The 24716-nt window shown below is 40.5% G+C and overlaps 2 protein-coding genes across 7 annotated transcripts in view; one reads left to right on the forward strand and one right to left on the reverse strand.

The window, feature by feature from the left end:
• Positions 1–6710, reverse strand: part of FYTTD1 (forty-two-three domain containing 1) — a gene marked incomplete at its 5' end in the record, with an annotated part of 32374 nt that extends 25664 nt beyond the window's left edge. For all 3 annotated transcript variants that reach the window (XM_084231104.1, XM_084231103.1, XM_084231102.1), the window contains 2 exons: positions 968–1096; positions 6608–6710. In XM_084231104.1, coding sequence (XP_084087230.1) covers positions 968–1096; positions 6608–6710 — 232 coding nt within the window. The remainder of the gene's footprint in view (positions 1–967; positions 1097–6607) is intronic.
• Positions 6711–13579: 6869 nt separating this feature from the next.
• Positions 13580–24716, forward strand: part of RUBCN (rubicon autophagy regulator) — a gene marked incomplete at both ends in the record, with an annotated part of 51623 nt that continues 40486 nt past the window's right edge. For all 4 annotated transcript variants that reach the window (XM_084231295.1, XM_084231296.1, XM_084231297.1 and 1 more), the window contains one exon: positions 13580–13644. In XM_084231295.1, the coding sequence (XP_084087421.1) occupies positions 13580–13644 (65 nt within the window). The remainder of the gene's footprint in view (positions 13645–24716) is intronic.

The raw sequence follows: 24716 nt of genomic DNA on the forward strand, positions 1-24716 counted from the left end.
CCTTTCACCCTCCTGTGCGTGCCTCTGACCTGTACCCCAGTTATTGTATCAAAAACAAAGAAATCTTTTTAAAAAATCTACTTAGGACTTAGTCTAGCAAACATTTTTTTTGTATATTTAAAAAAGATCGAGTTTTAAAATTTTGAAGTTTACTCTAAAACACTGATATAACTACTAAAAATGTTAGTCATATATATTGATAAGTTACTACCTCAACTCCATTTTGGAACAAAATGGTTATAAAATAAAAAAAACTTCCAAATTATCAAAAATAACTGTATATGTAGAATTTCAAGATTGTTGGATCACATCTAAAGCATTCAATTTTGACTGTGACCATTAGAGGAGCCAACAAATCCTAAAGATATTGGATGATATTATAGAGTCTGCAAGTCATTTTCTATGCTGAATAGTTACCTCCATGTATTTAAAAAGTTCTCATATAGAAAAGGGAGTTTGTTTCCTGTAACTCTGTAGAAGTAATAGCTAGGTATGATGTAATTCAAATTAAGGGAATTTTCTAGTAAGTTTCTGTCTCCAGTAATGGAATACGTTGTCTTGTGAGGTGGTATGCTTTCACTGAATGTGTTTCAGCTAAATTATATAGTTATGCATCAGACAGATTATTAAAGGGACAGCTCATTGGGAAGGACCTCACGGTATGTAAGTTCCTTTACAATTTTATAATGTTAAATGTAATTCAAACCCATAAACATAATCTTAATATAACCTTAAATATAATTTTAAAATATACTAAGGTTGTAGTACAATTTCATATTTTTAAGGAAATGTTACCATCTATTTAAAAGGTAACTTAAATTTTTACAAGATTTTGAAGACTAAACAAAAATCTCACAGTATAGAAAATACAAATCAAAGGGTACTGATATATTCATTCTTAGATATTAATAGTATACTGTGAGCCACAAATAACAGCTCTATATTAAAGCCTGCTTGCAAAACTTACCAGAATTCTGCTGGATTCCCCACCGCACTCTCATCCTGAACTGTCGGGCACCACTTTGCTGGAGTCTTCTATTTAGTCTTGGAAAATTCTGCTTCTTTCCTTCCTTTCGATTCAATTTGATGATATCATCTGTGATAGAAATGCCATAACTTGACTTAATGACTCAAGTATTCATATGTTCTAGTTATATACCTAGATATAGACATACTAGATAAATTTACTATATTCCTAATTTTTTTTCTATTTTCAAAGCACTTCCATAAGAGGATAATAATGATAAAAGTTTAAATCAATCAATATACTTGGAGCACTGAAGAAAGGTTTTGTGGGGAAAGGTCAAATCATTACCCAAAGCAGATCTACCAATTAATGAAGTGTTATTTATAGTATTTCTTTCCCTGATAAATGTAATTTAGCAAAAACCTGTTTACAGGGCCTCCCCGGTGGAGCAGCGGTTGAGCGCTAGGTTGCGAGGCTGCCTGCAGCCTCTGCAGCGCCTGTCAGATCCCAGGCTGCTCCCCAGCTGCTCCCCAGCCACTGGAGGAGGGTCCCGCATGGTGTGCAGACCTCTCCTGAGGCCCGCTGCTCCCCTCAGCAGTGTGCTTCGGTCCTTCTACCTGCTCTGCTCCCTGCTCTGGCTGTAGTGAGTTCTCTCACCCACCCTCGCTTCTGACTGTACCCAGTGCTTGTATAAACAAACAAACAAACAAACAAAAAACCTGTTTACAAAAGTTACTTACTCTTACTTTCCACAATTACAGCCACTTTTTAAAGATAACCACCTTTCAGTAAGACCATAGTCAAAACTAAAACATTTTAAGTTCATCTCAATTCAGAAAATATTAAGCATAAGTATATTTGTATGTATAATAAATATATGTGGTAATCTGTATTGGAACAGAAGCAAAAATAAAATATGATCCCTGTTCTAAGTTTAAAATTACTGATGAATATAGATATGTAAATAATACAAGATTAAAGAAATACCATAATAAAGGCACAGTACAAAAAATGTGTTATTGGTTCTCCACTCCCCTACCAAAGTAGTTCATGGTTACTTTATTTTTCCCTCTTCACTGATCTCTCTTACTCTCATTATTTCCAAAAACACTTTCAGATTTTTCCAAGATAATTCACAAATATCACATTACTCTCATACTGCAAGAGAACAATGTAAAGATTAGGAAACTATTGATATATGTACTTCAAACTGCTATTTCTGTCTATTAAAAGGAGATTATTATTAGGAGCCAAAAAAACTCATTTAAAAAATATCCAAAGTGGCCTCCCCAGTGGTGCAGGGGGTTGAGCACAGCGCTATGAAGCTGTCCACAGCCTCTGCAGCATGGGTTCGATTCCCGGCTGGCCAGGGAGATTCCCACATGGCGTGGCAGACCTCTCCTATCATGCCCACAGCTCCCCTCAGCAGTGTATTTCGGTCCTTCTGCCTGTTCTGCTCCCTGCTCTATCTCTGGTGAATTCTCTTACCCTCCCGCGCCTCTGGCTTGTACCCCAGTGCTTCTATAAATAAATAAATCTTAAAAAAAAAAAAAAATCCAAAGTGCCAGCATATTTGATATACTTTGCTACTTTTAATTTTTAGTTATGTTTATAATCTGTAATCTACACTGTAGAAGGACCAAGAGGTCATTCCCAATGAGATGACCTTTATAAAACTTGGTTAGTCAAAATGTACTTTTTTTTTAATGCTCCCAAGACTATAAATTTTGGTGTATTCTCATGGCTCTGCCTTGAGATTTCAGACTTCTGGTGAAGAATAAGTAGCACCTTTTTAAAGGATAGTAGTGCCAGCTCCAATATCAATTTTTGATGATAAAGCAAAAAATTCAATATGGTCAACAACTTCTTAGTAAAATTTCACAAAACTAACTTCCATTATTTTTTTTCTCAAACAGCTCCAAACACAAATATTCTAACAATTGTATCAATATAATCAGTCTTTTCTGAAGTTAGTGGAAGAAATGTAGATTAAAGGGATCCTTTTTATATTACTATTCTACGGTACCCATCTGTATTCTTCAAGACTCTTAATCAAATTCAAACAGGTAGTCATGTGATGTAATTCAATCCTTCAACTACAAAAGGGTTTATCAGAGTTAAGGTCACTAAAAAAAAAGTGCTTTTTTCCCTTTAAAAAAAAGGGTCCAGATACATGAACACCCTAAATTTGCAAAGAGCAGAAAGGAAATAGAAATACTACTACACTGGGGAGCAATGGAAAAAAAAACTTATTTTGACTAACCAGATTTTATGAGAGAACAGATTATAAACAACTAAAAATTAAAAGTAGCAAAGCATATCAAATATAAATTGTTTTATATTTAAACATTTTATTAGCTAAATCCTCAAATTAAATGAAGGATTCTTCCAATCTAAAAGAAGAATGTGGCTTCCTCCCACTTTGGGTAGATGCGTAGATATCAAAAGAAAAAACCCATTATGATGAGCTACTTTTATAATAATTTTCTTCCACAGCACTAGGGGTATATATGTGGTAATAATAATCTCAATAGCAGTAACTGAGTACTAACAGGCATTGTCCTGACATGTATGCAAATCTCAAAACAATTCTATGAAATAAATACCCATTTTCAAATTAAGAAAAGTGAGCCACAATGAAGTCAGCTATAGTTAACTTTGGTACAACCATAACTTAAACAAAAAACAAAATTAGATCTAAAGTCTCTGCAGATGTGACGAAATATTCACAAAGCATAATAACTGTTCAAAATAGATACTTCAATATAATAAAGTGAAAATCAAAACAAGCAACTATCCATCAGAGACACTGCAGGGGGTGAGGAGGGAGTAGGAGCAAGAAGGGCACAAGGGACTATGGTGATGGTACCCAGGTGAACTAGTGGCGGGAATTTCACGGGGGCTATAACTGAGATGAGAAAGCATACATTGTACAAAAACGAAGAATGATATAAAAAAATATATATATAATAAAAAATTTAAAAAAGCAATCAGGAAAAAAAAAAACCAAAATAGACACCACCTCATCTCTATAAAATTCTTACTTAAAAAAAAAAAAAAGGCATCTGATAGAATGTTGTGTGGTCTAAGAGACTAAGCTGTTTTAAGTATCCACAACACATCATTTCTACATTCAGAAAATTATCTCTCAGCTCTCTTTACTTGAATATCTTAATCACCAAAGAAAATACATATTTGAAAAACCTAGAAACCTAAGAAATGCATTGATTATGAAAATTTACTTTTTTTAAAAGATTTATTTATTCATTCATTCATTCATTCATTCATTTATTTATTTATACAAGAACTGGGGTACAGGCCAGATTTGTGGGAGGGTGAGAGGATTCACCAGAAAGAGAGCGGGGAACAGAACAGGCAGACTGACTGAAATACACTGCTGAGGGGAGCAGCGGGCGAGACAGGAGAGGTCTGCTCACCATGTGGGACCCTCACCTGCCAGCCGGGATTGAACCTGCACTGCAGAGGCTGCGGACAGCTTTACAGTGCTGTGCTCAACCGCCTGCGCCACCAGGGGAGGCCCAATGAAAATTTATGTTTATGATTTCCTACTACATCAGTAACTTGGGGCTCTAGAGCCAAAATGAAAATCCTTGTTCCAACACTTGTTTTATGACTGGGCAAGTTATTTCTCTATGCCTCAGGTTTGGTAAAGTGGGCTGTCAACAAAGGTTTATATCTTGTATGTATTTATGTAAATATAGTGCTTGCTGTATACTAGGTGTGTTCTAAGCAGTCACATGCTTACTGACTCATGCAATATTTACAGCAACCTTCTGAGGTAGATAAGCACTATTATTACCCACTTTTTTCAGATGAGGCACCAAGAAGTAATTTGCCCTTGATCACATGGCCGGTAAGGGGCAGCTGCAGGATTTGAACTGAGACAGTGTGGCTCTCAATTCCATTCTCTTCATACTGAGGAATACACACCTCACAGTGTTACTATGAGGATAAACTGAATTAACACATGTAAAATGCTTAGTCTGGTGAAGAGCAGGTAGTAAAGACTCAGCAAGCATTTGTTATTATACTCTTTCTTGGTCTTAGCTCAAAAAATGTGTCAGTCTTTTCGAGTTCACTACTGACTAGCAGTAGACAAGACTTGCGGCCAAACCTATTATTTCTTTAAAAACAAAAAAGCTATTATTTCTGATGAGGTACTTAATTCACATACGTGGTCCTCTTTAGTGGCAACCCTAGAAGCCAAGGCTTCTTGACTTCTAACTAAAAACTTTCGAGATAAAATCATAATAGAAAAACAGCGTTCTTGGAAAAGTTACACCTCTCTATCCACTATATATGGTCAGATACTTTTCAAATTAAAAATTATTCTGGGGCCTCCCTGGTGGCGCAAGGGGTTAAGCACCGCATTATGAAGCAATCCACAGCCTCTGCAGCACGAGTTCAATCCCAGGCCGACCAGGGAACTACCCACAGGGTACAGCAGATCTCTCCTGTCTCACCCGCTGCTCCCCTCAGCAGTGTATTTCAGTCAGTCTGCCTGTTCTGTTCCTCACTGTCTCTGGTGAATCCTCTCACCACCACCACACCCCCCCCCCCGCATCTCTGGCCTGTACCCCAGTTCTCGTATGCATAAATAAATAAATCTTTTTTAAAAAATTATCATTCTAGGCAAAAGAAGAGCAGGAAGAGGTAACTCGAACACCAAAACTTGAATCCCGACCAAAAAAAAAAAAAAAAATGGAAATACTTTCAACCCAACTAGATGAAACCCCGCCAGGATGGGTAGGTCTCAACAGCGTTAGGGCTGAAATTTTAATTCCATCACCAACCTCTGCTTTTTACAGTGCCACCAAACCAGGACTCCCTCCTCCAGGAGCTAGACCCCCTGCGTCACCTGGCTTCCCATCGCCCCAGGTAAATCTCTCCTAGGGATTTTGCTTCATTTTTTTTCTAATTAGCTAACTTTGAGGCCTTTTTCCAGGCACCGGCCGATTAAAACACCATCTGATGAAGTCCTTGCCCAGCGCTATTTTCTTTCCCACAAACGCTCGAGAGCGGGGCCCCGTGTGGCCCCGAGGGGCGCGCCTGGTCACAAATGGCCAACTCTCGGCGGCGCCTCTTCGCAGGCCCGGCACAGAAAATGCCCAACGAGCCCTTCTCAGAACCGATTTTTTCCACCGAACGCAGACCCGGCCTGGCTCTCAAGGACCTTCCCTCAGAAAGGATGGCTCGGCCGGCCCATTCCCCCGGCTCCCCCGATAACGCCCACCTCGAACACACTCGAAGGGAAGCCGCCGAGTTTTCCTCACAAAGGGGGGGGAGGGTACCGCGGCCAGGGGCGCCCCTCGGGGGACGGGGGTACGCGGCCCCCGACCCTCCAAGCCCCAGGCCCACCGGGCCAGCCGTCCCCACGGTCCCCTCTCAGCCCCTCTTCACAGACGCCGGCCGACGGGATTCGGGTCCCTCGGACTCCACCACCCGCCCCGGCGGGCGCCCCCGTCTCTCCCCTCGGGCCCCGGCTCGGCTCCCCCCCGCCCCCGCGAGAAAACTCGGCCGACCACCGCGGTCAACCGCCCCTTCCCCCACAAATCTCGGCCCTCGGTTCCACCCATACCCTCCCCCCACCCCAACTCGGTGTCCAAGCCGGCCCCTCACCCAAAGACATATCGATTTTGTCGAGGTTTTCATTGCTTCGGACTTTCGACGGAGGCGACGGGGCTGCCGCGGCTCCCATTAACCGGGTACCAAACCGGTTCATGGCTGGAGACTCGGCGCTGGAACAGTCAGCGGGGAAGGCCCGAGCCGAGGCCTGCCACCTCCCACTCGCGCGCGCAGGCTCGCTGCACCGAGGGAGCGCGCACGCGTGCTGGCGGCGTCCTCGCGCTCCCACCCGGGGCTGCGGGCGGGGGGAGGAGCGGCGAGGGCGGGGGGAGGGAGCGGTGGGGGCGGGGGGAGGGGCTACAGAGACGAGTGGCAGGCCAGAGCGGCCCCACGCGGGGACTAGCTCCTAGTGGCCCTTGCCGGACGGGAGGAAACATTGCACCCGCTGCTCTGGGCGCTTGCGAGGACAGCTGTTGTAGCAGTTCGCCTTGATGGCCCCTGAGCACATCAGAATCACGGGCCTTAAGTGATAGCACGTTCCTCCGTGTCCTCTGAGTCCCTCCTGCCACAGAAAAAGGTTCCCTAAACTTCTACGCACAAACCTTGCCCACCCCACCGCAATGCAGCCTCGGAGGCAGTGCCGACCCCTGCCAGAGTATATTGCAGCACCGCGTCCCAGCAACCCTCTCGCTCGGGCAGGCAAGTAACAACCCTGCAGCGTGAGGAGGAGTCGCTGCGTCTGAACGCAAAACAGAGGCTGCAATGACAATTCTTACGTCACCTTACCAATAAAAGTACATGCTTACGTTTCTCGTATCTGTACCACTTCTCAACCGGCACTCTCACAACATTTTGCACAGCACTAGCGACCTTAATAGACCTCATCTTCTTTGGAAGAGGGGTAAGTATCTCTGCATATTTGACTGCAATTTTCTCAGGTTCATTTATTTGCTTTGGGAATTGATAGGCGGATTCGTTTTCTTACTAATCATCCCTACAGAAAACTTATTAATATTTGATGAATTCCTGCGTAATAACTTTTCTTTTCCTATTTACAAAACGTGGTAATTCCTCTTTACCTCATTCTCTTCCAAAGTAACTGCGCTTGTGTGGAAACATTCAGGTTATATCATCCTTAATACAACTGAGAACTCAGACATTTGCCCTAAAGAAAAAACCAGGGGCAGGTATTCTGTCCATTTAGAAATCTTTGCCACCTTCCTTGTCTCCTAAATTTTCTTTTTTAATTTCTAAAATTTTGCATAGAAATTAATCAGAGACCTAAAGTATCTCAAATCTCAGTAGCCTGTAGTTTATATAGTAATGTCAGAATATCATCAGTAATGTGGTTTTCAACTTCAACACCAGTGACATGTTTTATTATTTTTCTCTCGGAACCTAACATATTTCCAATTTTTATTAATAATAAAAGCTACATACCAGTTCCTCCTTCCACTTCTGAATGCAAAGGTTGCAGTGACAATTCTTGGGTCACCCTAACAATAAAAGTACATGCAAATATTTCCCATATCTGAAGCATGAATGAAACCAAGAGCCATCACACAACTGTATATTTCTAACTGAAAGCAATGAACCATGAATTCTTTGTGAGCCTGGGTTATCTTATCTTAGAGAAATTTCTGGTTATTTATTAGATTTTTTGAAATATCATAAATAACTTCTAATGATTAAAGGTCAAAGGTCAAGTCATTTTTTTCCCAAAGACAAACTATGACCATATAAGAATAGTGAATCAGCCAAGGACAGAGCTGTAAAGGGGTACAAGAAACTTCAATGGCGGAGGACTCAATAAGACTCCAGAACAAAATACTGCACATCAAGGACAACAGCACTTATGCTTTTAGCATAATATGCCTAATATTACTTCTACCCCCTCTCCAGATTACTAAGAACTAGGATTAAAAAAAGGTTATAGAAATAAAAGTATTCAGTAGACCTAGATTTTATTGAGCAGTACCTTTCTCACTCCAGTCAATTCAATGTGTGAGCTTGGAAGCTGGGTCTCTTCAAAACAAGGAAGTAGTTCTTCTAACAATATGTTAGAATTAGTTATTCCTAAGATTGCTTAGTGTGTTCTAACGTCCTCTAAACACAAGACATTTTTCTCTACACTATCCTTTTCTCACTAGAAATATCTTCTACAATCCTACAATCTCTGCTGAGTAACGTGCAGGGAGGGTCATTAGGGTAAGTTTATCATTTTATGGGAGAAAATTAATATATTTAGAGTTTGGATGCATTTTATACTTCAGGTACTTATAGGTCTAGAAATAAAAAATATAAAAATATGAAATATAAAATCCTCCATACCACCAATGTATAAAGATTCCCTTTTATCTTACTTTTCCTCCCCAAACTGAAACCCCAACCCAAATCTCCTTAGCTCTAAAGGGAAATGCCTTAATATTTCATTAAGCAATCTTCGCTTTTGTGTTTTAAATTTTCAGATTTCCCCGGGGATCTGAGAGTCTCAAAGCAATCATCCAGATACCAAAGGGGGGAAAAAAAAAAAAAACAAGAGAAAAAGAGGCATTGTATGTAAGGATAGGTCAGTAACACACAAAATAATACAGGCTTCCCTCACAAAGAGAACAGTGGAAGGTTCCTATTTGCTATGTTTTGGTAGGTTATTTTGAAATCTGGGAATGCTCAAATTTTTTTTTTATCCAGTTTAATAGTATAGCATTCCCAGGCCAAAAAGTAACTTATCAGATCATACCAAATAGGAATTGTCCTACTTTCAGACAGCAGTGCAGGGTTGGGGGAGCGGTCCTAACCAAACTGCTTTCTGAGATACACACAGGAAAAGGGAAGATACAGACAAGCCAAGAAATCAGAACTGGGGCTTGTCCAAGAAGTCAGTCAGCCAGCTATGAGGGCTGGAGTTAAAAGGTCATCCCTGCAATTTTCTAGGCCATGTGGGGCAGCTATTGATTTAATCATATACTCATTAAGAACCAGACTTGTAATAAACCCTGGGGATAAAATGGTGAGCAAGATGGATGTGGTCCCTATTTTCACACAGCTTGCAAAGCAAAAAATGTTTTCTGAGCATCTACTCTGAATAAGGCACTGGTGCTAGATAGACACTGGGCAATACAATCTTTGTATGGAGTACAGCAGTTCATCAGTTTGATCTAAGTCAAAATAAACACAGAATTTGAGTAGTTGCCCTCTTTAGAGGCTTGATTTCATCCAATGTAGATAAGGCAACATCTAGGATTACCTGATAAATTACAAGACCAATTAAATTTTAATTTCAAATAAACAATGAGCAATTTTTAAGTATGTTTGCTTCAGGTTTCAGATAAACATCAATTTTTTTAACCACAGTGTGTTGCATGCAATATTTAAAATATATTTTTACAATATATTTTTACTCAACAGTTAACTGTATCTGAAATTCAGATTTCACTGGGAGTCATATTTTTATTTGCTAAATTTGGCAACGTTAACATACTTTTCTATTAACACTTTCTAGCTCTCTCCACAATGTGCATGGAGTACCATCTTCTTTTCAAAGGTAAGCACAACTCTTATACATTTACCATTTCACTTTTATTAATTTGATATATCTTTTGTTTTCCTTTTTCAGCTTTATTGAGGTATAACGGATAGACACTAAAAGATATTTTAAATGCATGCAGTTTACACAGGTGTACAGTATATACACCTGGGAAAATACCACCATAATCAGGATTATAAATACAGTCATCAACCTCAAATTTTTTTTTAATAGTTAAAGAGCAGGTTTATTAGAAAAGAAAGGACTAAGGAGTAAAAGATACTTGCATAGACACAAGCAGGCAGGAAGAGCTGCCCCAAAAGGGACAGGTTTGCTAAGAAAGGCCTGCATGGTCGCAGGGAGGTGGCTTTGAGGAGAGCTGAAGCCCTGGCATGGTATAGGTCATGGGCAGGCAGGAAGGCTGCTGGCCTGAAGAGGGAGAGAGTTAGTGAAAGGAAGCACCTGCATAGTCACAGGTGGGCCGAAGAACTGCTGCCCAAACTCAAAATTTTCTTGTGCTCTGTCCTTTATAATTCTTTCTCCCACCCACTACCTTATGTCTTCTGTCACTATAGACTAATGGGCATTTTCTAGAATTTGATAAAAATGAACTCCTACAGTATATACTTTTTTTATCTGGATTATTTTACTCAGCATCATTGTTTCCAATCTGTGTGCCTCTTGTTCTGTGTCTTGCCTTATTGCACTGACTGGTGTCTCCAGTACCATGTTTAATAGGAGTGGTGAAAATGGACATCACCACTCATATTTTGCCTCACTCCCATATTAAGTATATTAGATTTTTTTAGATGCCCTTTACCAGGCATCTGCTACTGCTCATATTCTGTTATAACTTTCTCTTTTCAAGAGTAACATTGGTATATAATTTCTTTCTCTTGTAATATCTTTGTCTGATTTTGCTATCAACTCTTGCTTTTCAGAAGAGGATTTTTAGATTTCATATCTTGATTTAATTTGTATTAATGCTGGTATTATACAAGATACTTATATGCACAGTAGTTTTTCTTTCCTGCTCAATTCTTCTCAATCTATCCACCTTGATACTGTTTCCTGCTGTAGTAGCTTTTTCTTTGCTGTTTTGCAATAGCTTCCTGTTCCTTTTTTGGATTGCCCTTTTCCTTCATTCTAAACTTTTGCTGTTCTAGTCTTCTGCATTTTAATCTCAGGATTTATTCATTCATTTATTCAGTTTGAGTTCCTACTATGTGCAACAAACTGCTATAGTACAGTCATGTAGCAGAGAACTTGACGGGCAGCATTGCAGGCATAGCTGGAAGCATTAATATCTCCAAGTGCCTGAACACTTGTTTTCACTGACTAAGGAAACTGTTCTGGGTAGACAGGGGAACTTGAAGGGGAATTCTGCCGGGAATCAGGGGCTAGATTTTTAGCTTTCTCCTTATTAGGCTTTGTCTTCTCTGGGCAGGGCAGGCATCCTGGCAAGCATATCTTTATTTACATAAAGATTGTTTCTTTTTGAAAAGATATCCTCGGTTTGTACTAGATAAATCAGTAGTCTATGAAGGTTCTGAAGAGACAGGATTCCAGGGACATGCAGCCTTTAGACGTTCTTCCTTCTCCTCATGCTTCTCTCTTTGCTCCCTGACTTCCCTGGTCCTGCACAAAGGGGCCAGGTTGAACTTGGACTAATTCTCATTTGTACCTTTCCTTCAGTAGACAATCTTATCTCTTGACCAGCTTTATACAGCTAGAGTTGCACACTGCTGGGACAGATGTGAACATTCTTCAAATGTGCTAAGGATTTGCTCAGTCCAGAAATAAGATTTTAAAATTTTCATTGTAATTTTCTAAAATTTTAATTTTTTAAAAAGTTTTATTTATTTATTTATACAAGCACTGGGTACAGTCAGAAGCGCGGGAGGGTGAGAGAAATCTTAATTTGTATGATTGCCCATGGGTGGCAATGTGTTTTCCTCCTGTATAACTGAATAAATGAACCAATAGAAATGCTTAAAGAAAGTGGAAATGTTGATGTAAGGACAAAATAGAAACCAATCAATTCAAATTAAGAAAAATCTTGAAGAGTTTTTAAAATGATTCCGTTTGATATGCACTACTCTAAGCTGTATTACAGAGAAAAAGAATTTCAGAAATCAATAAATTTGGAAAATTAGTGAACTGTTCATTAAAACTGGCCAAAGACTTCTAATAATGCTAGACTGTAGAAAAAACAGAAAGTAACTTAAAATACACCTAAAAGTTATCATTATAAGTGAAGAAATCTCCATATGAAACACTAAAATTTTGGTTATATTGATCAAAATGCAGTCATAAGAAAGCACAAACCACACTAAGATCCTTATCTATTTTTTTAAAACTTTTTTTTAAGCATTTGGGGAAAATATCAGAATATCTGAAGCTCTACATACTCATTTGGCAACATTCAAATATAGCTCAGGTGAAACTTCCCTTCATGGAGGAAACATGGAATTTCCAATTCAGATAATTTTTGCCATTATCTTACAATTGGGTCACTTCACTCATTGGCAATACCTGCTTGCCCCCTTAAGATCCTTCCAATCTCTTTTCATATTTCTTCTTCCACCCTTACCACCAACTCTTCCCTCTCCACATTGTCAAAAGCTTTCTAACCAAGTTTGATCAAATCACTTAATGATTTGCTTATCTTTGATTTGCATGCATGTTTCAGGATAAAACCCTTATGTTTTCAAGATAAAATCCAAAGTCCTAGAATTACACATCATTATCTGGTCCGCAGGGAACCCATACCATTCTGTCCTCCACCTCTTCCAAACTGATCACTATTTGAAATTGGCAGTTCCCAAATCAGCATGCTTCCTCTGTGTTTTCTCTCCACTGTCTCTTCCTAGCCAACTATCTTAAAAACTCTGACACAAAACCTCCAGAAAACCTTCCCCAAAATCTTTGTCTTCTTCTTCCTGTTTGATCCCAAAGCAACTGTGCTCTTCAGTTTGCGAGCATCTTCACTGATAAGCTTGAAACTCCCCTTACTCCCAACAAGTGTAGGTGGAGGTGGAGAGGTTAACTGTACTTTATTTAAAACCAGTGTTATCTCCTAATCTAGACCTTGACTAAGTCTGACTCAAAGGATGGCGGGGGACAGGCAAGCGCAAAGGCCCGCAAGCCTAGCACAGACTGGCCTTGGCAGGTGTTTCAGACCCGCGTGCCCGCCGCCAGGGTCCTTTTTCCGCAGCGAGCGCGTCCTGGGATTGGTTAGGGCGGTGCATGGCGGGAACGGCCGGGACTTCCCAGTGCTTGCTGGGAGTTGTAGTTCTCGGAGCCGGAAGTGGGGGTGGCTGGGCTAGAAGCTGCAGCTGAGGCAGCAGTCACCGCTGCTGCTGTCACCCGGGTGTAGTGCATCACCGTGATCCCACCCGCCGTGGGTGTCTCCTCCGTTCCCGGGAAGCGCCGGGAGCCCTGAGGGGCGAAGCGGCAGGAACCCTGTCTTAAAAGAAGAGGCGACGTCGTAGTCCCGGATGCGGCCGGAGGGCGCTGGAATGGAGCTCGGTGGCTGCCAGGAGCCCCTGCCCGAGGAGAGCAGGTGGGCTGGGAGGGGCTCGGGGAGTCGCGGGTAGAAGGGTGCGCCCAAGGAACGGAAGGCTTGGGCGGCTCGGAGAGCACGGGGAGAAGTGCCAGTTGCGACCTTCGGGCCACTGTCGTGGGCGACTTGTTTGGGAAGAATTTCGAAGGGGGGCTCGGACAGGGCGTGGATAGATCGAGGGAACGGGCTCAGTGGGGGTCAGGTGGAGGTGGTTGGTAGGTATATTGAGGGCGGGGGAGTAGAAGTGGGTCGAGGTTCAGATCCAAGGCTGCTGAGAGGAGGTGGCTCTGGGGAAGTTATGCACTGAGAGTATATAGGCCAGAGTGTATAGATATGGGTAGGGCACGAGGTTGCTGCCCGGACTGAAACCTGACGGTGAGAGCGAGGTGAGCCAATACCAAGAAGGCTGATATAAGATTGTGAGAGCAAAGGTTAGGCATTGTGACTGACCTGTAAAGAAGCTTAGGCAGGGAATGAATGTGAAGAAAACAGAAAGAATGAGGGACGGTTGTTGAAAGTGGCCGATTGTTTTGGCAGTGGTGTGGGGGTGGGGTCCTGCTAATGAGATTTGAAATTGTGTGTGTGCCCTTTGTCAATGCTGGATCCCTGTTAGAGTGTCACGACCTCTCTGTTATTTCCTTTCCCTTTTCAGAGCGTTCACTTCTTTTCCACAATGCATTCTAAGCGGCTTCACAATTTTATTTACGAGGAATTGTCACCAAGTTCATACCTTTTAGAAATTAGAGAATTTATGATTTTAAAAGCTTTGATAAATGGTGGCTTAGGCTGTAGGGTGCTTCCTGTGGGGTTTGCTTCATTAATAACTCTAGTTTTAATCTCTTAAGAATCTGGTGTGATGACAGAATGGAGAAGGAATGTGGCCTAGGGGAGTCGTGCTTGACTTTGAAAAACATTGAGATATAGTGATGGTCTCAGAAGCAGCTGGGGTGTAGAGATTGGAAATAGAATAATCTGGGAAAATATCAGCAGGGGAAAATTCATGAGATGTTGTGCCTGAGTGAAGACCAGGCTGTTTTTAAGGGCAACTCCTTTTTTATGTGCACAGTTAGCCTGTGACTTACTGTATAAAACCTGGACTGACCAGACTTTAGAGTCCTGTGTGAGATCTGTTAATGATGTGTTCAGTGAAACTGAACCTCTTACTTCCCTTTTCCATGTTTCAGTTTCTGCTTATGTATATTTGGCTATTTATTTTTCCTCCAGATGTCTATGAAATGCTTCCTGTAAAAGTACCATATAAATTGTTAAAGAAATTTTAGTGTAATTTTTATTTTCCTCTACTAGTTTATGTGGGAAAGGTTGGGTCAGAAATTCAAGCTCAGATTTCCTCCTCATCTAGTTAAACATCTAGCTGAGCTAGTTATTCATTTAATGTATTTAACAAAGACCACATGCAAGGTACTGCTTAAAAGTCTTCCAAATATTAATTTATTTAACCTCATAACAACTGTATGATGTAGGTAATATTCATAGCGCCATTTAACAGATGAGGAAACTGAGATATGGATGGACAGGATAAATAACTTGCTAAGGTGACACACTGAATCATGGTGGATCTGGGATTCAGACCTAGACAGTCTGGCTCCAGAGCCTGCACTATATTTATTTATATAGTCCAGAAGTTTTATTTTAGTTTCTTCCCCACAGCTGTCACACACCTATGAATTCACAGGTAATGGATTCCAGCAGCTCAGGCTCCTTTCCATTGGTCCTCGCCAAGTGTGCTTCTCTGGGTGGAACAGGTTGACACTTCCATTGAACCTAAGTACCTTTCTTTTTGGCTTCCTTTTTTTTTTTCTGATCATTTTCTTTCACAAGTTTCAGGAAGCTCTTAGTATATGCTTAATATACTCAATATACACATTAATTTTCTTGGCAAGAATCTTATCCTTGTTTGTTACCACTGCATGCTGGGTGACATTATAGATTCTTCTATTTTGATGGGGCATTCCTTTTTGAATCGCGCCCACCCCCTTGTTGTCTACAATATCACCTTTCTTGTAGATTTGCAAGTCTGTGGCCATAGGAACAACTCCATGTTTTCTAAAAAGACCCTAGAAAACATATAGCGGATGCCTCTGCTCTTTCCTTTTGTGTTGGTCATTTTGGCAACTTAATGGAAGATGGTAATTCTGACTAAAAGGAAAGAGTCTGCACTTTTTAAAAACATTTTTTAAGGGGAAGATTTATTAGGAAAAGGAACAGAGAAGAGGACACTTGCACAGCCACAAGTAGGCACAAAATAAAAAGCTTTTCTAATGCCTATACTGTGTACTTTCAGTATGTCTCATTATGCTAATATACTGGGACAAAGAAATGCATAAAATACTTTTTTTTACAAGATTTATTTATTTATGCATATAGGAGCTGGGGCACAGGCCAGAGATGCAAGGGATGAGAGGATTCACCAGAGACAGAGCGGGAAACAGAACAGGCAGATCAACCGAAATACACTGCTGAGGGGAGCAGCAGGCAAGACAGGAGAGGTCTGCCGCGCCATGTGGGTTTCTCCCTGGTTGGCTGGGGATCGAACTCGTGCCACAGAGGCTGCAAACTGCCTCATAGTGCGGTGCTTAACCCCTTGCACTACCAGGGAGGCCCCATAAAATACTTTTAAAGCATTCTTTACCCATTATTCAGGCCAGAAGTTGTCTGGTGAAACTACTATACAATTAAAGGGATGGTTCTTTTAGCATTGACCGGTGACCCTAGATTGCCTTGGGCTGTGCAATCTACTCAGTGCTTGTGAGGTTGGAATCCAGCTTGTGCACTGTTTTCCTGTTATTGTGCTCCAGATAGAGTCAGAATTCAAGTATTAAGATATATGTTACTCTCTCCAAACTAAGATCATTTCATTGATCCAAAAACTTTTCTTCCTCTGGTCTCTTAGTTATTAGCATTTTGCTCAATCAACCTAGCCAGACCTTCAGAGTGAAATCTGATAATTCCCTCTTTTTTATTTCCCATGCCTAAGCAGGTATTTGAATTCTGTTCCTGATTTTTCTTTTGAAGCTTTATTTATAACTCCATTTCTAAATATATTGACTTATCTTACTAAAAATTTAGGGAATAGTATTGCTTCAGGCATAGCCAAATGTAGGTGCTTAAAAAAAACTCCATATCTCTAGACTCTGTTTCCTGGATGTGTTTGCTTTATTTTCAGGCAGATTTTTCTCCAGGATAACTCTTAGCAACTTCAAGTTTAGCAATCCCAAATGGGATGAGGTACAGCAAAAGTGAAAATTCTGGGGTTCTTTTGGCACTGACTTCCTTGAGTTATGTTCCTGTTCTTGTAATCAGAGTATGAAATATCTGCACAGTCAGGCAGATATTATATGATTTATATGCCCAATCCTGGATCCTAGGGTGAAGCTTTCTTGGAACTTTATGGACTAGATTAAGTGGTTGTGGGGTGATTCCTCTATGGAAAATTAGGGTTCCGTTACCAAAATAAAGGGACGTGAATTCTGGGCAGATAGAATCTTAATATGTCTCATTTTGGATAATCTCAGTACCCTCCTAACTATTTCTCCAAACTGAATGCAGCCTCCCATTCCAGACAACCTCCACACTGCTGCCTGCTTTATTTTTCAGAAACAAATTTACTATAGTATTTTGCTCCGAAATGTTCAGTGGTTCTCTTTGAAACTCAAAATAGTCAAAATTCATTTCATTTAATCTATACTTTCGTCCTTATGTAGTTCCCAGTTACAAAACCATGATAATCTCTTACTCTTACACCCCCGTCTTCACTATTCTCATTCTTGTTCCTCTGCATTCCCTGAAATGCCTCCTCCTTTGCCTGGAGAGCTGTTAGTCATTCATTAAATAATGCTCCTTTAGAAGGCATTCCTGACCTGCCCTTTCCATCTCTTTCATAGCATTTTTCACTTTATAGCATAGTTATATAAGGGCGCATTTCCCCCATTGCATTCTGAATACATTGGGGAATGGATGTTCTTTAACCAACACAAACCCAGTGCCTTCCACAATGCCTGACATATAGTTGGTGTTCATGAATATTTGTGTAAGGAATAAAAATGTTAACAATTTGGTCATGCTTCTTATTGTTGGGCAGGTGCCAGTGGCACTGTTGTCATTGAAAAGGTCCCTTTTGGGCCTCCCTGATGGCGCAAGGGTTGAGATGCAACATATAAAGCTATCTGTAGCCACAGCAGCATGAGCTCGATTCCCAGCCAGTCAGGGACATGGCGCAGCAAACCTCACCTGGTTCGCCTTACTGCTCCCCTCAACAGTGTATTTCGGTCAATCTGCCTGTTCTGTTCCCCACTCTGTCTCTGGTGAATCCTCTCACCCCCCACAACTCTGGCCTGTACCCTAGCTCTTGTATGCATAAATAAATCTTTAAAAAAAAAAAAAGTCCCTTTTATCCCTTTCTCCCTATTCACTTTCACATTTATCTTCATTTTGTATTTTCTTCCCTTTCCCTTTTTCCATTGACCAATGATTTTTTACAACTGATAGCAAAATGGGAGGATCACATGATTTTAGAGCAATCCACAGTTAGTCCAATTAATAGTACAAAGTCCTCCAGAGAAACATACTTTTTATGCTTTTAGGAAAAATGCTATTGTTAGAACCCAAGAGGGAAAGCTGTAAGAACTAAAAGAAAAGACCCTAAACTGAAGCTTTTCTCCACATCTACCTTTCTCACAGCTGTTTTTTTTTTATATCTGCTCTATCACTTCTTCCACTAAATTGCATTTCTCCCATTTTTTGTTTTGCAATCTTTCCTCCATAAGATTCACCAAACTACCATGTCTCTCCACCATTATAGCCACTACTCACATGTGCTAATTTAAGTTTAAATAAAAACTGAAATTTTAGTTCTTTGGTCACACTACTGAGCTTTTTAAGTCCTTAATCACCACAGTGGCTAGGGGCTGCCATATAGAACATTTCCATCATTACATAATGTTCAGTTGAACAATACTATTAAATCTAATTTTTTTCAAGAAACAACTAAAGTATGCTTACAATAGTTTTAGTTCTTCTGGATTAGGCTCACTTGAGATTTAGCCCACACTTGCATGAGAGGAGAAAAGATTATTAAAGGCACTTATAAAATGTAATAGCTAGCTAGGGACTTGGCAAACTATTTCTCAAAGTTTGTGAGGCAATTTCTTATGTCAGTGAAATTCACAAAAAAACCTGCTGGCTATTAGAACTGAAGAGACAATTGATTTTTGACTAGAAAATAGTCAGTAGAATTCCATAATTTCCAAAGGATTCTAAGAGTCTCTATACAAGGTCTCCATATGAAGAGAGTCTCCATATGAACTTGCTCATTTGGATACTTTTGAGAAGAAAGAAACAAGTAATGGTCGTGCTCTTGGTCCCCTTCCATGTCCTTTAAGACCGTGGTTTTTTCTTTTTTGCCTCAAGAGTCCTTGAGAGTTTTCATGTTTTGAAGTTTTGTTTCCTCCTGCCCCATCCTACTTTTGTTATTTCCTCACTGTATTATTGGTCGGAGAATATGTCTGTAGTACTTTTACTTAAGAGGATTTATGGACTTTTACAAGTGTGTGCATTGGTACAAGGCCAGTTTTTGTGACTGCTCTATGGGTACTTAGAAGAAGTGTTTTTCAGGATGTAGTGTTCTAGATGTAATGGAACAATAGAACCTTTTAAATTGTATATTACTCAGCTCTTCTAGTTATTTTTTTACTTTTGATTTTCATGATCTTAATGTTAATCTCCCATTACTGTTGTTTTTTCCCTTTCCCTTTCCATCTTCATTTCTATTTTTGTTGTATGTTTAGACAGTTTTTATTTCCTCTGTGTGTGTGCATGTGTGTGTGTGTGTTTTGTTTTCTATATTCCAGACAATGCTGTTATAAACATAAACATTCATGGGAGCTAATAATCTTCATTGTGCCTTCATTGTCTTCAACGAGACTTGCCTTGAATACAGCCTTGATATTGAAGCCCATGTGCACTGTTAATTTAGCCCTTGAACCACCACAGGTTCTTATCCCACGAAACCATAAAAAGGAATTCGCAGACATTTTAGATAAGTAAGTAGAGAGAAACAAACTTTTTTAAAGAAAGTAAAGTTCATTTAAAGGAAGAAAGTAAGGACTCCCAGATACGCTGTACTTGGGAGGGGCAAGGAAGCTGTTGTGGGCCCATGTCTAGGGGTACTTGAACCTTTTTTTCCCCTCTCCTGTAAAATCTGGTCATCCTGTTTGTGATCGGCACTCTCACAGTGGCCATACTCCCCCAGGTAACTGTGTTCAGCTTCCCAGCTCTTACCTTAGTCTTTCACTGCCCCTGTCCAACATCTCTTATAATTTACTGCCCTCATTAGGCCTCCTGGATTTCTCTGCAGTTTTCTCAGAAGCCTCTTTAACTCTCCTGAAGTCGCTGCCTGTGCTATCCCTGAAAATGCCTACTTAACCCTAACTTGCCCTGGGACGCAATATTCATATCCTAGTTTTCTCTTACAATTCTGTTTAATTGGCTGTTTTGTTTTAAACAACTGAGTTTATTCCACGGACATTTATTTTTATCTCCTGTTTGGTCTTAATTCTATCATCTTTTCAAAATGATTTTTATAATGTTCTCTTGGTATTTCCTTTCCTTAGCTTTTTTTTTTTTTTTTAAAGATTTATTTATTTATTTATACAAGCACTGGGTACAGTCAGAAGCACAGGAGGGTGAGAGAATCCACCAGAGCCAGAGCGGGGAACAGAACAGGCAGACTGACGAAATACACTGCTGAGGGGAGCAGTGGCGAGACAGGAGAGGTCTGCGCACCATGTGAGATCCTCGCCGGCGGCTGGGGATTGAACCGGCGCTGCAGAGGCTGAGGGCAGCTTCACAGTCCAGCGCTCAAACGCTGCACCACTGGGGAGGCCCCTCCTTAGCTGTTTTTAAGATAGTCTAGTTTTAGTTCTAATGACAGTTACCGTTTTTTTTTTTCCTTTTTTTAAAGATTTATTTATTTATACAAGAACTGGGGTACAGGCCAGAGGCATGGGAGGATGAGAGAATTCACCAGAGACAGAACGGGGAGCAGAACAGGCAGACGGACCGAAAACACTGCTGAGGGGAGCAGCTGGCAAGACAGGAGAGGTCTGCCGTGCAATGTGGGTATCTCCCTGGCCAGCCGGGAATCTATCCCATGCTGCAGAGGCTACAGACAGCTCCATAGCACTGCGCTCAACCTGCTGCGCAAACAGGGGAGGCCCAAGGGCTACCTTTCACTTTGAAATAGTATCCCTAAAACTTAGTGGGCCTTTGCTGTTGAAGTGGTGGTATGTATTTCCTTTGTCTTGCTTGTAAAGCACTCTGCCACCCAGACAATGTGACTATGAGGTAATGAGATTAGCTTTCTTATATACTTATAAAATGACTTTATGTTTTGCAGTAAAACTTTCTGTTTCTTCCATTCTGTCAAGTAAGCAGATTTGAATCTCTGTTATTTACAAGTTATATCCAGTATTCAAGACTTTCCTTGCTTTCCTCTGTCAGCGAGGGTAGCGTGAACATAAATAAGGCCTTGGAATCTGAGCTCAGGAAGAGGAGATTTGAACCTTGTTTAAGTGCATTTGAGATATTTCTTGGATATGGATGAGCATTGTGACCAATCTTAATTATATTGCAGAATGTCTAATCCCAGATTTTTTTTTTTGGCAGAATTTTTACTGAATTGAAATAGGTAAGAAGGCTTTATTTTAGGTCTGATTTAATTGGATTTATTAGGAAAAGACAGAGAAGAAAGGAATATTATTGTCTGCTCTATAATGGTACTTTTCTATAGATTATCAGTTATACTCCACTTTATGAAGCAGTTGTTACTTGCATTTTACAGAGAGAAATGAAACTTACAGAGTTTAAATGACTTGCCTACACAGCTTGTTTTTGGATTCAAATTCAGGTGGACCTGACTCTGAAGCTTGTTCTCTTTTCATTGCATGACATTTTCTCTCTGTTTATTAAAATAGAAAAGATGGGGCTTCCTTGATGGTGCAGGGATTAAATTCTCAGTGCTGTCAAGCTATTACCAGCCACTGCAGCATGAATTTGATCCCTAGCCAAGGAGCTAAACCACATGGCACAGCAGACCTCTCCTGTCTAGTAATAGTTGCCCAATAAAACCCTCAAAAATACCCTTCCCTTTGTGGGCAAATGCCCAGCCAAAGAGGGTTGGCCCAAAGTGGAGGCTCTCAGCCTGAACCATAAGGCAGGTCCCAGAAAGCTGGGACAAAGTAGAAAAAGAAGATGCAAAATCAAAGTACATATCAATATAATGGTGAACATTGTCTCTGTCAAGGGCTAGGGACAACTTCTCCATATGTCTCTCACTCACATCTTTTTTTTTTTTTTTTTTAAGAACTGGGGTACAGGTCAGAGGCGCGGGAGGGTAAGAGAATTCACCAGAGATAGAGCAGGGAACAGAACAGGCAGATGGACGGAAGACACTGCTGAGGGGAGCAGAGGGCGAGGCAGGAGAGTTCTGCTGTGCCATGTGGGTAGCTCCCTGGCCAGCCAGAATCGAACCGGCACTGCAGAGGCTGCAGACAGCTTCACAGCACAGTGCGTTCAACCTGCTGCACCACTTGGGAGGCCCTCATCCACGTCTTTTCCAAGAGTTACTACATGTCTCTGCTTCAGGTGTCTCCTTCCATGCATCTCCTCCAATTCCCTGGGTACAAGTCAAAATTGGAAAAACAAGAGCTGGTTGGTCCTGTCTGCCTTCATGTTATGTAGGTTCACCGGCTGCTTAGCTCCACATCTAGATCCCAGTAACTCTCTCCCTCTTCTTCCCCCTCAGGAAATCTGATTCATGGCATACTGTAGTCCATACACAGTTCATGGTACTTGCAGTCCAAGGCATTTAAGTGGGGATGGGGAAAATAGCACCACTTTACTGTGCTGCAGTACAGTTTTCCCTTTTATGATTTCTGTATCATATTGACAGCATGTGTTGTGGGGGTTCTAATAAAAGAGTTGTAGCAGATCAGATAGTTAAGAACTTTGGAGAAGACTGATTTAAAGCTGAACCTGAATCCTTGGAATGGGACAAGAAGAGAAGCATCCCAAGTAGAAAGGGCTGCTTGAAGTCATGGAAGTAGGCCTGAGCTGGATATATATATTTGTACTAAAGTGTGGTAAAGAGAGAGACTATATTCAAATTGAGAAAAGTAGAGTTGAGCAGGAAAAGTTGGTATTTAGATTTAGGTCCACATGATTGATAAATTTTGAACTCTAATAGGAGTTTATACATCATTGCTGGTTGGGTTTTTGACACAAGGTTTCTTTTATTAAATCTGATCATTGAAATTCAACAAATTTGATGTTATTCAAATTTAGTAGGAGACATTTATTTAATAGGTATGAATTTATTGAGATTCTGCTGTCAGCCATTGAAGGGATGGGACTGGTCAATTGTTCACCTAGGTGTCCCAGAGCCAAGAGATTATATGATCGACTCAAGTTTGTTTTTTTTCTACAAACACATTGCTTATTTAAAAAGCATCCTGTATATTTAACTACATACTCTGCAAGTTAAATACTGTATAATTAAAAACAGAAATATAGAGCCAGTTAAGAATATTGAACACAAATTAAATGTGGAGATCTCTTGCCCCCTTTCTGTTACCAATAATTATTTTACTTAATTATGTTTTTCTCTATTTTAAAAAGGAACCCATTACTTCTTTCCAGGAAGTGCTTTCTGACATTAAAAGTCCCAGGTGCGTGCCTGACCACAGTCTTTCACCATTAGATGATACCTGGGTACTTGGGTGTTTAAAAAAGTCCTTTATGGTACTTTCCAGCTTCTTGTTTGCTAGCTTTGTTCAGACTTTTAAAAATAAAATTTTGGTTCTCCCTGGTGGCACAGGGGGTTAAGCACAGAACTGTGAAGCTATCTGCAGCCTCTGCAGCATGAGTTCGATCCCTGGCCGGCCAGAGAGAAACCCACATGGTGAAGCGGATCTTCTTGTCTTGCCCGCTGCTCCCCTCAGCAGTGTTTTTGGTCAGTCTGCCTGTTCTGTTCCCCACTCTGTCTCTGGTGAATCCTCTCACCCCCTGCATCTCTGGTCTGTGCCCCAGCTCTTGTATGCATAAATAAATCTTTAAAAAAAATAAATAAAATTTCATTGTTTTACAATACCGTATACATTTTGGGAATACAACTTCCAACCTCTCTTATGTGTGTAAACCTCACGTCACCTACCCACCAAATTTCTAGTGCCATTCCCACTATCAAATTGACTCCCTTTGCCTTTCCCTCCACTTCCCCTTCCCCATAACCACAATATTTCTCATTGAATCTAAGAGTTATTTTTGCTGTGATTTTCTAGTTTGCTTTGGTTATTTATATTCCACATATGAGAGAAACCATCCTGTCTTTCACTTTCTGACTTAATTTGCTTAACATAATCACTTCAAGTTTTGTCCATATTGTCGCAAAAGACATGATTTCATCTTTTTAAATATCTCAGTAGTAATCTATTTAGTATATATACCACAACTTCTTTATCTGGTCATCTGTCAGTTGGCATTTAGGTTGTTTCCATGTCTTGGCTATTGTAAATAATGCTGCTGTGAACATAGGGGTTGTTCATATTTTTGATCACTTTTTAATTGCTAGTTTCAGGATGGCCTAAGTAGTTCCTCACCTCTCTGCCATCCCCTTGTTTAATGAAAGGTAACTACTAATAACAGCACATTCTCTCAGTGTTTTTTTTCTGCTTTTTCATAATGATTTCATGATATTCCATTACATGGCTATCACTCATTTCTCCTCACATTTCCAAATGATTCTGAGGACGACCTAACCCCCAACTGTGATCTCAGGTAGATAGCACAGTCCATTTCAGATTCACAGCAAACTGTGGGGGGGATATACCAATATATAGAAGTTGTTTCCTTTCACCACTGAAAAGAGCTTTGGGAACCAAAGCAATGCCAACGTGTATTTCTTGCACTGAATCTCACTCTAAAATTGCACAGTATTTACTACATCGTTCACTTCTTTTATTTAATTTTTTAAAGATTTATTTACTTGTGCACACAAG

Source organism: Talpa europaea (assembly GCF_964194135.1).
Source record: "Talpa europaea genome assembly, chromosome: 4".
In the NCBI taxonomy this organism is placed as follows: Eukaryota; Metazoa; Chordata; class Mammalia; order Eulipotyphla; family Talpidae; genus Talpa; species Talpa europaea.